The sequence below is a fragment of the Diadema antillarum genome, unplaced genomic scaffold (genome assembly GCF_040938485.1).
Source record: "Diadema antillarum isolate AM-2024a unplaced genomic scaffold, OU_Dant_1.0 scf00000127, whole genome shotgun sequence".
NCBI lineage: Eukaryota > Metazoa > Echinodermata > Echinoidea > Diadematoida > Diadematidae > Diadema > Diadema antillarum.
Window position 1 is genome coordinate 2,179,793 of NW_027271016.1, and position 13,806 is coordinate 2,193,598.

Genomic DNA, 13,806 nt, shown 5'->3' on the forward strand with positions numbered 1-13,806 from the left:
ATTACCTCGTTTCTGATTGGTCAGTGAGGGTGGACTTCGTCTCCATCGCTTAGCCCAGGATTATTTTTTCGTTCTGTTTACACTCACTTGCTTGGTACCGCAATTGCGGTGCTAACCCCTGCTATTTTGCAGGGCCAGATAGTACCGTACTATCGGTGGGGCTAGCCCACTTTGGCAAAAAGGAGTGTAAACAGTGAGTGGGCTAAGCCCCCCCTTAGCCCCACCGTTGGTCCGGGGCTAAGCAAAAATTTACAAGTGTAAAAAGCCCTTCTGAGCGCTCACAGAAAAAAAAAATCACTGCGGCGGACGCGTGAGCGGCAGGCTATGGTTATGTGACGATCGAGGCCAAGTTCAGTGTCCTGCGAACACTGTTCAGGATATTACTGAGTATATAAAAAATGATTCAATGAGTGCGTATTTATGACAGTGGCTTCCTAACGTGCGCATTCAAAACGGAATTTGAAGTCTGAAACGCGGGTGAAAATGTCCACTTTCAAACTTGTAGCGGCGATAGCTTTTGGGGCAGCACTTTTGGGTTACATCTTGAGGGACATATTTGACGAAGGTAAACAAAACGTGTCTGTAAGATCAACAAGGTTAGCCGGAATTCAGTTGGTGAACACACACACTATAGAGTACAGTCTCGTGCTGACGGAGTTGCACACTAGTACTACATGTATTACCGTTTCGGTGCAGCCTTCGCGGTTGGGGAAGTCAGGCAAGCCGCAGGTGCGCCAACCCAGCTTACACGCAAAAACCAGATGCTGGTACGGTGATTGTGCATAATAGTGTAGCATTTTGCATAAGTAACTGTCCAGAAGCAGTGGGCCTATGCCCAATACTCTCAATAGCATGGAGTAAACAATGAGTTGCTTTTATTATTACGTCCATTGCAGAGGCATTTCTCTGATATTTGTCATTTTTGATATGCGTGAGGATGAAATTCCAATGTATCCATAAGAGAACATTAAGACTTAAAAACACACTTCTGGGGGTGTTTCATCAACGTTTGTCAGCGCTAAAAGTTGTCATCGCTGACAATAACCATAGTAACAATCAGTGACCAGAGCATCTCATCCAATCAAAACCAAGGATTTTGCTGAAATTGTCAGCGCTGACAAACGTTGACAAAACACCCCACAGATTAATCCTTAGCACAATGGGCCATCCACGTTGAGTCAATGAGTGCATAGACAAACCCTAGCACTCTGAGATCAGCACCTGCTGTCGTGCATTTTTCCACTTTCCTCGAAATAAAGTGGCATGTTGTTCTGATTGAATTATGTAGGCCTATGCCATTCATTTCGCTAATTTCATTTCATTTCATCTCGATTCCTTCATTTTCCGTTTCCTAATAATACAAAGTAACAATATCCGTTGGCACAAATGATTTAAAAGATATGTTGAGACAATTCAGTATGTATGTAATCTACCTTCTGCATGATATAAACATAATGAAAGAGCAATGAATTGCAATGAAAATGGAAATGGAAAAAAATTATACCAAAAACCTCTTCATTTGGAAATGAAAAAATTGAAAGAGTAATTGATAGAGTATACGTATTACGTTGGCGCAATGAGCATAAGAAATGGGGGCTACGGTAACAAAATACATACAGAAAAAAAAGAGATGATACATCCTAACGTGACTGTTTTCATAACACTAAACAACGAACAAATCGCTTGGCCTTTGATTGCAGGGGTTTTTCGTGACTGAGATAGGGCCTTTAGCAAGCACCATTCACGGAATAAAAACCCAATATGCCTGATTGCACAAAATAATTACCCTTTTCCGTTCAGAAATGTAAATTATGCTTATAGTGTGAGCGCTCCTTTTATAGTCACAGAAGAGCGGTACATGTATTAGCAAAGGATACATCGCGTTAACAAAGACGGTGAAAAAAATACATAGAGTCTGTACAAAGACTAGATGAACAGAGTTAAGTAATTATGATTATGACCTGATACAGAGCAGGGTCATGACCACTGGCGCGTTACTACCGATCCAACTAGCACTGCGTTCAGTGATACTTCTCAAAAGAGGTGGCATAATACATGCACAAGGAGAGAATACTCTGGGTGTCAAGGTGGCCTACTGTAGGTACCCTATACAGATGTGCATTTTGGAAAGAGGGTAGCATATCCCGTGGCGTAAGCAAAGAACTGTGCGGATCCGTTGACCCCCTTTTTTGTATTTTTCTTTTCTATCAAACCTGGTAGGGAAAACACAGATGAGTGTGCACTGTCTTTAAAAAAAAGGGAAAAAAACTTGACCCATATATTACTTCCTTTCATCCTATATTTCGGCCCTACATTGTCAGAATTTTGTTGTGCAAAATTTATGATACTCTCTTGAAGAATTGGTAACACGTAGACCTTGCAGTAATTATTTTTTTTTTTTTGAGTTATCACATTTGATGCATAATTATGTGTAGGTCAGTTGTATCACAAAACATCCTACCAATGTTATTATAGATTTTTCGCAATAAAGCCTAAAATATGTGGAGATATCACTATTTTCCTTAATAAACCATACTGTAGGTGGTTATCCTAGAAACAATCTTATTAATAACTATTGTTCATATATTTTGCATATATTCAACAATGCTTAACATTGATTATAGTGATTAACATTTTTACATTGGTTGTTTCTATCCCTAACTTACATTTTAAAACTATTTTGAAGCGGTAAACTGGGTTTTTGTTCCATCTGCTGCGACCAAACAGTTGTACTCAAATTCGCAAACAATTGTTTGCACCGTTGCACATTTATTTTTCTTTTGCAAAGAATATTTTAACATTTTCAAAAATTTCTTTGCCAATATAGAAAAATGTTTGCGACAGTCAGAAATAAAACAGAGAAAAGTGCGAATTTAGTTGCAATATTTAACGGACCCTGACAAAACACAACTCTACATGTACTGAATATGATATATAAAATTCGTTACGTTTCCACTATATCCCCTTAATGAATATTATGGTGAGCCACCTGTACGTATATAGAGTTTGACCAACTCGGTTTCAGATGGTCACAACATGGCGTGCATCCCCTTGTCACAAGCTTGCTGAACAAAGCTTCATGGCACCATTGTGTTACCTATATGCACCTGAGTATGATAGGGTTGGATAGACTCTTTATGGCTCTGGCCCCAGTGGGACCATGCAACAGCCCTCTTGAATTCTGGGTCTGTTTCCCTTTAAATGTCCTATATTTTTACGTTATGAGTACATATTGCATTTCATTCTTCTTCTCGGTCCGTGTATACATTATAATTCATTTATAGCACTAAAAATGGGGGTTGATGCCTTTGTAGCTTTATCATGTCAAATTTCTCCAAGCATCACATCAACATTAAAGTTTATTTGCCAAAAATCCGTGTCCCAAGTTTGTGACGAGATACAGTCTGGCTATACAACAGACCACAATCGTCTTTATTTGACTGACCTTATTTTCTAATACAGAGAGCATCAGAGGCAAAAGAGTAATCGTCACAGGAGCAAGCACTGGGATTGGTGAGCAGCTGGCCTACTGGTACTCCAGACTTGGTGCCAGAATCCTCATCACTGCCAGGAGAGAGGCTGTCCTCGAGAAGGTGGGGTTAAGGGAACGTACTATTCAGGTTTTGATGATCAGAAGTATTCTTTAACATTTCCTTTTTTTAACATAATAAAGCAACCACACCCATGCGTCTCTACGATTAACGAATATACAAATGATGCACAGGAAAGAGTGCGTTAGTGAAGGTGCGGCGCACTCGAGAGTATTGACAATGGTGCAACATGCACGAGGCGCATATTATTATCAACATCACGCCAATGCATGTTTAAGCTGTTTGTGGTAATTCTGTAGAAGATTCCTCGGACAATCTTACAGAACACGTGCACTGCGGAGGATAAAAACGTAAGCTAAATGCACGTGAAGAGGGTAGAAATTACAAATCGTGGCAGATTCATTAACTTTCATTAATCGTAAAGAAAGCATAAAGTATGTCTATGCAATTGCCTCTTCTTCTTTTTTTCAAAAGGTAGCGCAAAGATGCAAAGAACTGGGAGCTCAGGATGCTTCCTACATCCCGCTGGACATGGGTCGACTGGAGGACACCAAAGCCCTCATCCATGAAGCGGAGAAGCGTCTCGGGGGTCTCGACCATCTCATACTCAACCACGTCTACCCTCCGCCTATGCAGTTGTGGAACGAGAGAGAGATAGATGTGCTACACAAGACCATGGACGTCAACTTTGGCTCATATGTGACGCTAGCCACATATGCCACACCCATGCTAGCCAAGAGCAACGGTAGTATCGCTGTGGTGTCTTCATATGCAGGTAGGTCAATCAATAGATATAGCTGTTGTTATGCCTCCACCATTATCATGACATTATTCTCTTGATAGGTCTACAGTACATCTTTCAACAGTACATCTTGCCATTGTGAGACGGGTTTTACATGACTGGCAAATAATCAGTATTCTGGTAATGATGCACCAATATGCATGACGATTCCTCGAGTCACTTTTGACACATGGAAAATGATATACATTTTTCATTTTCACTCGACATCTGACCCCATGGAACCTCCATAATGGTAGTTCTGCAAGTGTACTCCAGTTTAATGGTTATCCCATTGACGATTTTGTGCCGACTATAATAGTTCGCTTTCGGTAAGGTCCGCGTGCTTACGATTGATATGTTGCTAATATAATTATATCATTAGTGGAAAAATGATCAAAGTAAATGGGATTTCATCGGGATTCGAACCCGAGACCTCCGGATTGCTAGCCCGGTGCTCTACCGACTGAGCTATAGAAAGCCCTTATAGTTAGTGTAACAAATAAAGACAGAAAGAATATAAATTATTAGTGGAAAATTATTAGTGGAAAAATGTTCGCCCCAGAAACCCTAAATTCTCAATGCTCGGATGGTCAGAAGCTATGGCAGTGTTATGTGTTTATGTGTGACACACACACACACACACACACACACACACTAAAACGTTTAAGTTTATTTTGTTTTTATTTGTTACATACTCTATAAGCTCCATCACTTCGGTGATCCCTCGCATTTATCCCCTAGTTGAATTATCCTTCGCGTTTATGCCAGGTTTTATTGTGTGCGTGTGTGTCGCACACAAACACACTGCTACAGCTTCTGACCATCCGAGCATTGAGAATGTAGGGTTTCTGGGATGAAAACTGAACTAGGGCTTTCTATAGCTCAGTGGATAGAGCACCGGGCTAGCAATCCGAGGCCGCGGGTTCGAATCCCGATGAAATTCCATTTTCTGTACTCGTTTTTCCACTAATAATTTATATTCTTTCTGGTCAGTTTATTCTGTCTTTATTTGTTTAATGTAATCATAATATATATATATATATATATATATATATATATATATTTGCGAAAGAGATCACCGCTGCAACAGCTTTTTAGCTTCTCCTGAATAATTTTGCATATGTGAGATATGAGAAAGGGAGGAGAAATCGGTGCGTAAGTTTGACATCGTTATTCCTCTTACTGTTCCTCCTTTTTGGAAAAGCGCAAGAGTTGAAAAAATTGGTCTCCGCCGGGAATCGAACCCGGGTCTTTGGCATGGAACGCCAACGCCTTAACCGCTCGGCCACGGAGACGTCATATCCCAATTCATCGCTACATGAATCTCATTGCAGATCCAGCTGAGGCACGCGGCTGGTCGTTATTCATAACTCTCTGCCCTATACAGGAACGTATGCTAAAAAGTTGAAAGGTTGGTCCGTCGGGTATTCGAGCTTGGGTCTGCCCAAATCGCTATGACGTCTCCGTGGCCGAGCGGTTCAGGCGTTGGCGTTCCATGCCAAAGACCCGGGTTCGAATCCCGGCGGGGACCAATTTTTCAACTCTTGCGCTTTTCCAAAAAGGAAGAACAGTAAGAGGAAAAACGATGTCAAAGCTACGCACCGATTTCTCCTCCCTTTCTCATATTTCATATATATATATATATATATATATACACATATATATATAATCTTTACACACATAATGAAGTCATCACCAAGGAGAAAAGGTTTAACAAGATGATTTATATTCTGACTGGGAATCATGAAGAGAAAAATCATGACATGTCATGTTTGAAATGTTCTGTCTTTTTTTTTTTTTTTTTTTTGGTCTTAAGCCGTCGATTTTCTTTATAAACGGTGTAAATCAAAAGAAAAAGAGATGATGTTTTGCTCCGGTGTTCCAGCTTTTGGATACAGCTACTTTTGTCCCAATGGCAATTTCTTGAAATTAAATTGCTAAAAACATTTCTTTCATAACAGTACCAGACTCTATAGATTCCTTGCAAATGAGTTGTCATTCTGTTTCTTTTACTTTACTCTCTAGATAAAAACCTATTCGGAACAATTTTATTTTTATCCCTAGGACACTTTCCGTTACCACTTATGCAACTCCTCTCAGCAAGTAAATTTACCCTTCACGGGTTCTTTGGAGCACTCCGCCACGACTATGCCTTTCATGGCTACGATATCTCGATCACGGATCATATTCTTGGTGAGTTGAAACGATAGAAACCAGAGGGGAAAATGGTTAAGATTAACAAAATATGTAATACTGCCTCTGTTCCATGGATGTCACCCACATGCAGGGGGTGCAGGTCATGAGTTCGACACCCACGAATCATACAGCCCACGAGCTCGACAAAAGGCAAATAAAACCCACGGGTCCGACATTAGGCTAACAAGGCTCACGAGTCCGACAGTCATTACATCATTTTTAAGTTGTAAAAACAAAATGCTTTATATACATATTTAATAAGCTTTTAAAGGGACAGTACAGTATTGGTGGAGATGAAAATTGGGCTTTTAACTTTTTGCGAGATACCAAGAAAACACTTATGATAAAGTACAGAGCATACCATTTCAAAAGGAATTCAAAGTTTATTTGATGAAAATCGGGTTTGGAATGACTGAAACATCCAAAAACAAAGTAAAACAAAGCGATCGTAATAAAGTGTGAGTCCCACACTTTATAAGAATCACTCTTTTTTGGATATCTCAGCCATTTTAAAACCAATTTTTATCAAATAAACGTTGAATTCCTCGTAGAATTACATGCTCTTTCATATTTCATAAGAGGTTTCTCATTATCTCACCAAAAAAGTTAGAAACTTGAAATTAGGTCTCAACCAAAACTGTACGATCCCTTTAAGGATGATAGAAACAAATCCATGTAAGGAACGTATCAGTTTATCCCACTTGGCATGGCAACAATCATAAATGACATTTGATAATTCCACCTGCTTTCTGGAGCACGTGAATGATAAAACGCTCTAAGGGCCTTCTACATCTAGAACTTTTCTTGATTCTTAGATCTAGTTCCAGTTTTATTATAATCTTATGCTATTCAAAACAAAAGGTATCAACCACCCAATACTTTGATACTTTCATTGTGTCGTTAACAAAAATATTCTTCTATCGTGGACTTATATAATTATCATCATCTCGAGCAGATGGTTTTGTTATACTAGGGTGAGGGTCAAATAGGCCTATAGGTCACTCAAATAAACATCCTTTATTTTAATTACACATTATAATACACTTCTGAAAATGTCGGCATGACCGAAAGCAATCTGTAAATGGAACAACTTGTCGCACATTCATCATGATCTCCGACCAGACTTAATTTATACAATTTAGAACTGTAACCAAAAAAGGGCGACGTCATGAACGGGAGCTAGGAACTTTCATGAATGTGGTAATTCTATCCTCCTGATGTAGAGGGATTGTAAAAATCTGCATCATCCAGTTAGGGTATGTCTTTATACATGACGTATCTCGAAAACAAAAGGTAACCGTCCTATTTTTCACTATTCATTAAGAATAGTAATTGTGCCGAGGTATTTACGAATAATGTCAAGAAGTATTTAAGTTGGCGTACAAACAGTTGATTATCGTGTTTTCATATCTATGTGAGTGCACTATTTCACTATGTCGTTTCTTTCTGTTTTGATGTACCTGTTTGTAAATCTATCTTTCACATGGTTGTGCCTATAGAGAGCATTTAATTATGAGATGGATTTAGCGTCTTGTAAGTCACATATTATATTATTATTATTATTATTATTATTATTATTATTATTATCATCATCATCATTATTATTATTATCATCATCATCATCATCATCATCATCATCATCGTCATAATTATCATCAGAGCGTGATTGGTTTAGGCCGTTCAGGCAATAAGACTTATTTGTGTTCGTATCTTTGAAACTGTTTGAATGTCATAATCACCTACTTCCCCTATATATCTAAATACTGTAGGATGCATCAACACAAGCAACGCTATAGAGTCAGCCAAGGTTGCATTCGACCCGGAAATCTTCAACACGCCGGCAGACGACACTGCCTACCGTATCATGAAGGGAACAGCCATGCGGGAGCGCACCGTGTACGTCCCTCAATACGTTCGGATCGCCATGCTGCGGGACCTCTTTCCCTCACTGCTGGAAGTTATGGGCAGGAGTTGGGTTCGAGAGGGTGCAATCGATAAGCTTAAGACTTTTCCAAATAGTTAACTTATCAGGCTATGCATAGTTATAGCCTTGACTCGATAGGGAAAGGGTGTCGTCGAAAGGCTAATAAGACGTCGGTAAAACGCTGACACGTCAAACTTCTTCATCTCCATCCAAAATGGAATACGGATATGGGATCATAATTATTTTCTTGGCGAATTTTATTCAAATTCTCAAATTCGATTTGCCCGGTAAGTTGTAAAAAAAAAAAGCCACCAGTAAATTTTTGGCGCCTTCCAACGTTCGAGCTTTCATACAATCATATATAGGCCGGCCGGCTCAAAAGTCATCACATTCCAGATTTGTATACACCCCACATGACCACACACTGTTTCTGTTCTTCTTTGGTGTCCAGCTCCATTATGGCGTAATGCTTTCGATAACCCCTATTATTTAACGACCCGGTGGATACACTTTCCTTGCCGGGCAACTGATAGTTCACTTTTGTCAGAAAATTGAGTAAGATGCAGAGAGGTAGACCAGACTGACATCGAGATGATCAGTGATGCCCTTTCCAAGCGGACAGATCATTAACTTCTCATTGAAAGGGGATGGATGGATCGAGAGTGATAATGATAATATTGCTGGTAGAAGTCAGCTTCAGTATGATAATGACTTTTTTTCTCCTTCTCTTTTGAGAGCTGCTTGTTGATATCAATGTCGATTTCTGATTTCTCAAAATTCCTTATTTCTCACAGGTTACGGTTGATTTGTGCGTAATTGTGTTAAAAAACAAACATGTCTAATAAACCCGGTCGGATTTTCCCCCGTAACGCAAAAACAAAGCAAAACAAAACAAAAACATTACACCGAACAGCATCAATTCCTTGATATAAATCTTGGGTCATTGTGTATATATTCTATGTGTATTATATTTGCGTAACGTTTTCCTGATGGCTGAATTGTATAAAATTAGAAGCAAATATTTTAATTTAAAATTAATTGAGTGCAGTAATATCGGCAATCAATAATAACGTAAAAATCTTACTGTTGTGCTTGGGTGTTGAGGTGAATAATAAAAATTAATCTACGGATAAATATTCTGGAATATTTTCATTGCCATTCTTTTTTTTTCATCCAGCTTGACAGTTTCTTTATTATTATTTTTTTTTCAACGTACACTACACACTCAAAACCATAAATTCGTTGATATTTTCTTGGGTCATTAATCATGACGTATATTTTGGGACTAACAGCGACTTAAAGCTGCTTTTTATGAAAATAGTGATGACGTATTAATTATGACAATAAAGTAAATGTTCAGGGCGTGCGCTGTAGGATGCATACCCATCATATAGGTATAAAAAAAAAAATCAAGAATGATGAAAAACGGAATGCGCAGCTATTTGAAATTTGAGTAGCAGAAATCTTTAGATATTATGATGTAAGATATAGCAGAAAGTTTATGGGCCTATCTCGGAATACAGTGGTCTATCTTTAGTTTTAATGTTATACGTAGGATAGGTCATGGGCCTGTATTCTACTGTAGACCAAGGCTTAAACCCACTTTAGACCAAACATTGGTTTAACTGTATTTCTCATGTAAGGGACCCCTCTGTAAAACAGCACTGTTGCGATAACAGTGCTGAGCCGGTAGGGTTATTCCTCCGTTGAAGGTCCATTTTATGTAATACATCTTTGTACATCTTTTTAATGATGGAAAATAGATACAATTCAATACAATACAAAACTCGGTCAAAGTTTTCAACAGAATGTGGGTCATGATGTCTAGTAAGAGGATCCGGTAGGCGTCATTTCTCAAAGTGAAAGTAAATTTCCTTGGAAAAGATGGCGGACTGGCCAGTCTCGAGATGTGATTGGTCGAAAGTATAATTTTCTTTTCAAATATTATGATCTTAAACATGGTATGATATTCCCTTACTTTTATGCATGGCTGGCCGGTATTTATATAGGGGGCTACATGAAGCAATACCTATAAAGGATTAGTAACACTGTTTCTTGAAGTTCATCATTCCTTCGGACTCCGAGAATTTCCCGGGAAGACGTGTGCAAATTTCCCGTTTTGCCCATTTCCCGGCTCTGCATTATACGTTATGAATTGCTCGAGACGCGAAATTTAACAGTACAATGTAATAAACTTTAATTTAACAAATTTAGCAAATTTATTGCTTCACGAACGGCGGACAGCTGGGCTCATGCCTGCCGGCTTATGTGTAACAAGGTTATATTCATTAAAATGCAGCAAAAATCACTTATACAATGGACTCAGACGGGAAAACTCGAAGAAACAGATACATATCACAATTTAAAAAGGAAAAGCGACATTAATAGTTATATTGATATGAAACATTCATATAGCGCCTAAAATGTTCGAAGCGCTTTACAATTAACAAGAGAAACAAACCTATAAATCAACTACGAGAACAGTAGGCCTATCAATTAATCCCTAATTTACACAATCATTGCTATTTTCTTCAAATAAGTGGGTCTTGAACTTCTATTTGAAAATGTCAATTGAGGTAGAGTATTGATTATAGGTAGGGAGGTTGATCAAGTGAATTAAGGGTGCAAAAACGGAGAAAGCGCGATCGTCATAACGGTTGTGGTTGCGAGGGCCAACCAAGTGATAGCTGAGCGGTAGACGATGATCTGAGATTAATAAAACAGGTTCACTTTTCGGTGCTCATGGCGCTTCAAAAAAAAATAGATAAAATTTAAGATATAATCCCATGTACAACATGACAACAGGGAAGAGAATACAAACAACTAGCAAACAAATACATGTACCCGATAAAGAACCCTTTTCTTTTATATACTTTCGTTAAAAGTGGTTGAAATGGAAATGATCACCACTAAATGCGATTTTTAAAAAATATTTACAGAAAAAACTTTAGTTCAATTCGGAACAGTAGCGCTGAAATTTTACAAAGACCATTCAGTAGTTCACACACACACGGAGACAGGCACACACCCATGCAGACACAGTCATCACAAAACACGAGCTAAACAGAAATGTGAGCATTGTGTAACAGTATCGGCATTTAAAGTATATTTCGAATTGTTATATAGAGGGAAATTAATCCTAATTATAAAATAATGTGGATACAGAAAATGCAGTATAAGTATCATAATAGTACACATCAGTGAAGTTTGAGGTAAATTTGAACATCCGTTTATTAAGTCTATTCATGAAATTCAAGTTTGGTGAAAACTTTGCGCCGTCATCACTGTATGAGAAGACAGCAAGTCGTGATGTCACAGCAGGACAATAATGATCTAAAATGATTAAAGAGTGTAATGATAATGCACCCATTTTTCTAGCGTCATGAAAGAGCACTTGAACATATTCCTCTTTCACAAAGCGAGGGGTATTATCAACATAGTGTACTCCGATCCCATTATAACGAAAACGTTTATAATGAAATTCCAGTTACAACTGTAAGGGGAATGCGCACTCATCTAAATATTTTTTTCTTATTCCAAGCAGCCATAACATTATAGTTATATGTCCAATAAACAGTTTCACTTTAATAAGTGAATCTACCACCCCTCCCTTGTATATCATAGGCAGAGATAAATCTAAGTCTCTCTCCATAGCTACAACACATGATCTGTGGGTATTTGGACGAAGAAGGGGGCCAAGCAATGTCAGTGCATCTAATGTGACCATGAAGTTTTTGGCCAGACAAAGGGCTGTCCCCTTACACGTTGGTCATGGCATTGACATTGTTCCCATATCCCCATTTTGCTATGAACGCTTGTGACTGGAAGGTGTCCAAATCCAATCCTCCAGTTGTCTTGAAAATTTGTTAAAATGTTTGTGAAGGACAAGAGAACCTGTATTTTGATTATTTAGCAGCATCTTCCGCCCTCTTTTGTTAGAGTTGATTTTATTAGAATAAAGTCGGCCTTTTACCCAGCGGTGTTGAGAACCTAAACTTGAACTTTGCCCGAGATCTTTCTTTTCTTTCTTTTTTTTGAATCGCGTCCCTTACATAATGAAATAAGAATTAAGGCCCAAACATTGTCCTCTCTATGTTTTTATTGTTTATTTGCTAGGTTATAATACATGTAACAGTTAGATATAAAGAAAGAAAACTGCTGGTCCTGAGGACTTCGTTATAACAGGAATCCACAGTACATATTTTTCATAAAATATAGATTTGTTGGAGTTCTACATGTATTTGTATTCAATGTAATCATTATAATATTCTCTTCTTCTGTGGTTTTGCATTACTGCAGAAGTTTGACAGTGCCCTGAGACTGTGCAACTTGTCCAGCATGCCAATTAAGGCACCTTGTTGTCAGCTAAATGGTGAGAAGGCAACTTGTACTAATTCCGCTCAATGAAAAAAAAAAATATAAGAGAATAAGCAAAATATACATAGAAAGTAGAAGAGAACAGAAAAACAAAACAAATGAGGAAAGACAGGAGATGAAATGAAAAGGAAACATCTTTTTTTCGTGTAATTTCTTGAACAAAGTTCCCAAGTTGGAACTACATGTGTGGACATGCATTTACCTCTCTTTTTTATCTGAAGTACACTGTTTTGGTGCACTATACAATGTATTACAGTTTTTATGTGGAGTTACATACAACCTGTACATCACATGCGCATTCAGTCTATGAAAGTCATATCCCCTAAACAACGTGCCTTGGTGATATGCACAAGTTACTTTCTCAACTTCTCACACTTGACAAGGTAACTTGGTAAGATTGTAAAAGTCACTTTCTCACCTCCTTATTTCAAAGAGGGTGCATATATATTTTCTAAGGCATGTAGAGTAGGTCAAGTCATGTTCTTAAATGTCTGATAAATAAGTCATACCTTCTCGCCATCTCTGCTAAATACAATGAAGTGATTTTGAACATGTCACTTTCTTGCCTACTTGTCTTTAAAAAATTGCCTTGGTTAGTTTTCCAAGTCACCTTCTCGGGGCACTTTAAACTTCTGTAGAATGCAGCAGCTTTCCTGCGCAATGATAATGTCTTGCATGCATTGCTCACCATCTATCTGTACCCCTAGTTATAACCAAGGTGGACGCAAGATGTTTTATATCCACTCTGTAAACATTATGTTCTCACCAAACATGCAACACTATACTCATGTCAGCTTGCAAAGTTATGGATGAAAGAAATACTGGGAAAGACAAAGATTGTAACATTTGGCAAAATATCACACAAAAATAGCAACTATGAACTATACTCACTGAAAGTATATAATGCATTTTACATTGCAGAAATACATAGATTATTGCTTCAACTGTGCTGGCAATGTGGCTTGCAGAAACAGTAT

General features: G+C 38.2%; 1 protein-coding gene and 1 non-coding gene across 2 annotated transcripts; one reads left to right on the forward strand and one right to left on the reverse strand.

Annotated features, from left to right (window-relative positions):
- The first annotated feature begins 483 nt into the window (after positions 1-483).
- Positions 484-8,551, forward strand: LOC139720382 (hydroxysteroid 11-beta-dehydrogenase 1-like protein). Its single transcript, XM_071631747.1, has 5 exons — positions 484-565; positions 3,463-3,593; positions 4,026-4,326; positions 6,397-6,525; positions 8,298-8,551. The coding sequence occupies exons 1-5, from the start codon at positions 484-486 to the stop codon at positions 8,549-8,551; spliced, it is 897 nt and encodes a 298-aa protein (XP_071487848.1).
- On the reverse strand, positions 5,556-5,627 carry Trnag-ucc (transfer RNA glycine (anticodon UCC)). The gene has a single exon. It is a non-coding gene; the product is annotated as a tRNA-Gly (tRNA).
- Positions 8,552-13,806: the final 5,255 nt, after the last annotated feature.

What these genes read in the sequence shown, in the direction of transcription:
- LOC139720382 (XM_071631747.1), top strand. Translation starts at nt 484, where the DNA reads ATGTCCACTTTCAAACTTGTAGCGGCGATAGCTTTTGGGGCAGCACTT. An exon ending in TGTGGTGTCTTCATATGCAG is followed by an intron (nt 4,327 to 6,396) that starts GTAGGTCAATCA and finishes TTTTATCCCTAG; the next exon opens with GACACTTTCCGTTACCACTT. An exon ending in GATCACGGATCATATTCTTG is followed by an intron (nt 6,526 to 8,297) that starts GTGAGTTGAAAC and finishes TAAATACTGTAG; the next exon opens with GATGCATCAACACAAGCAAC.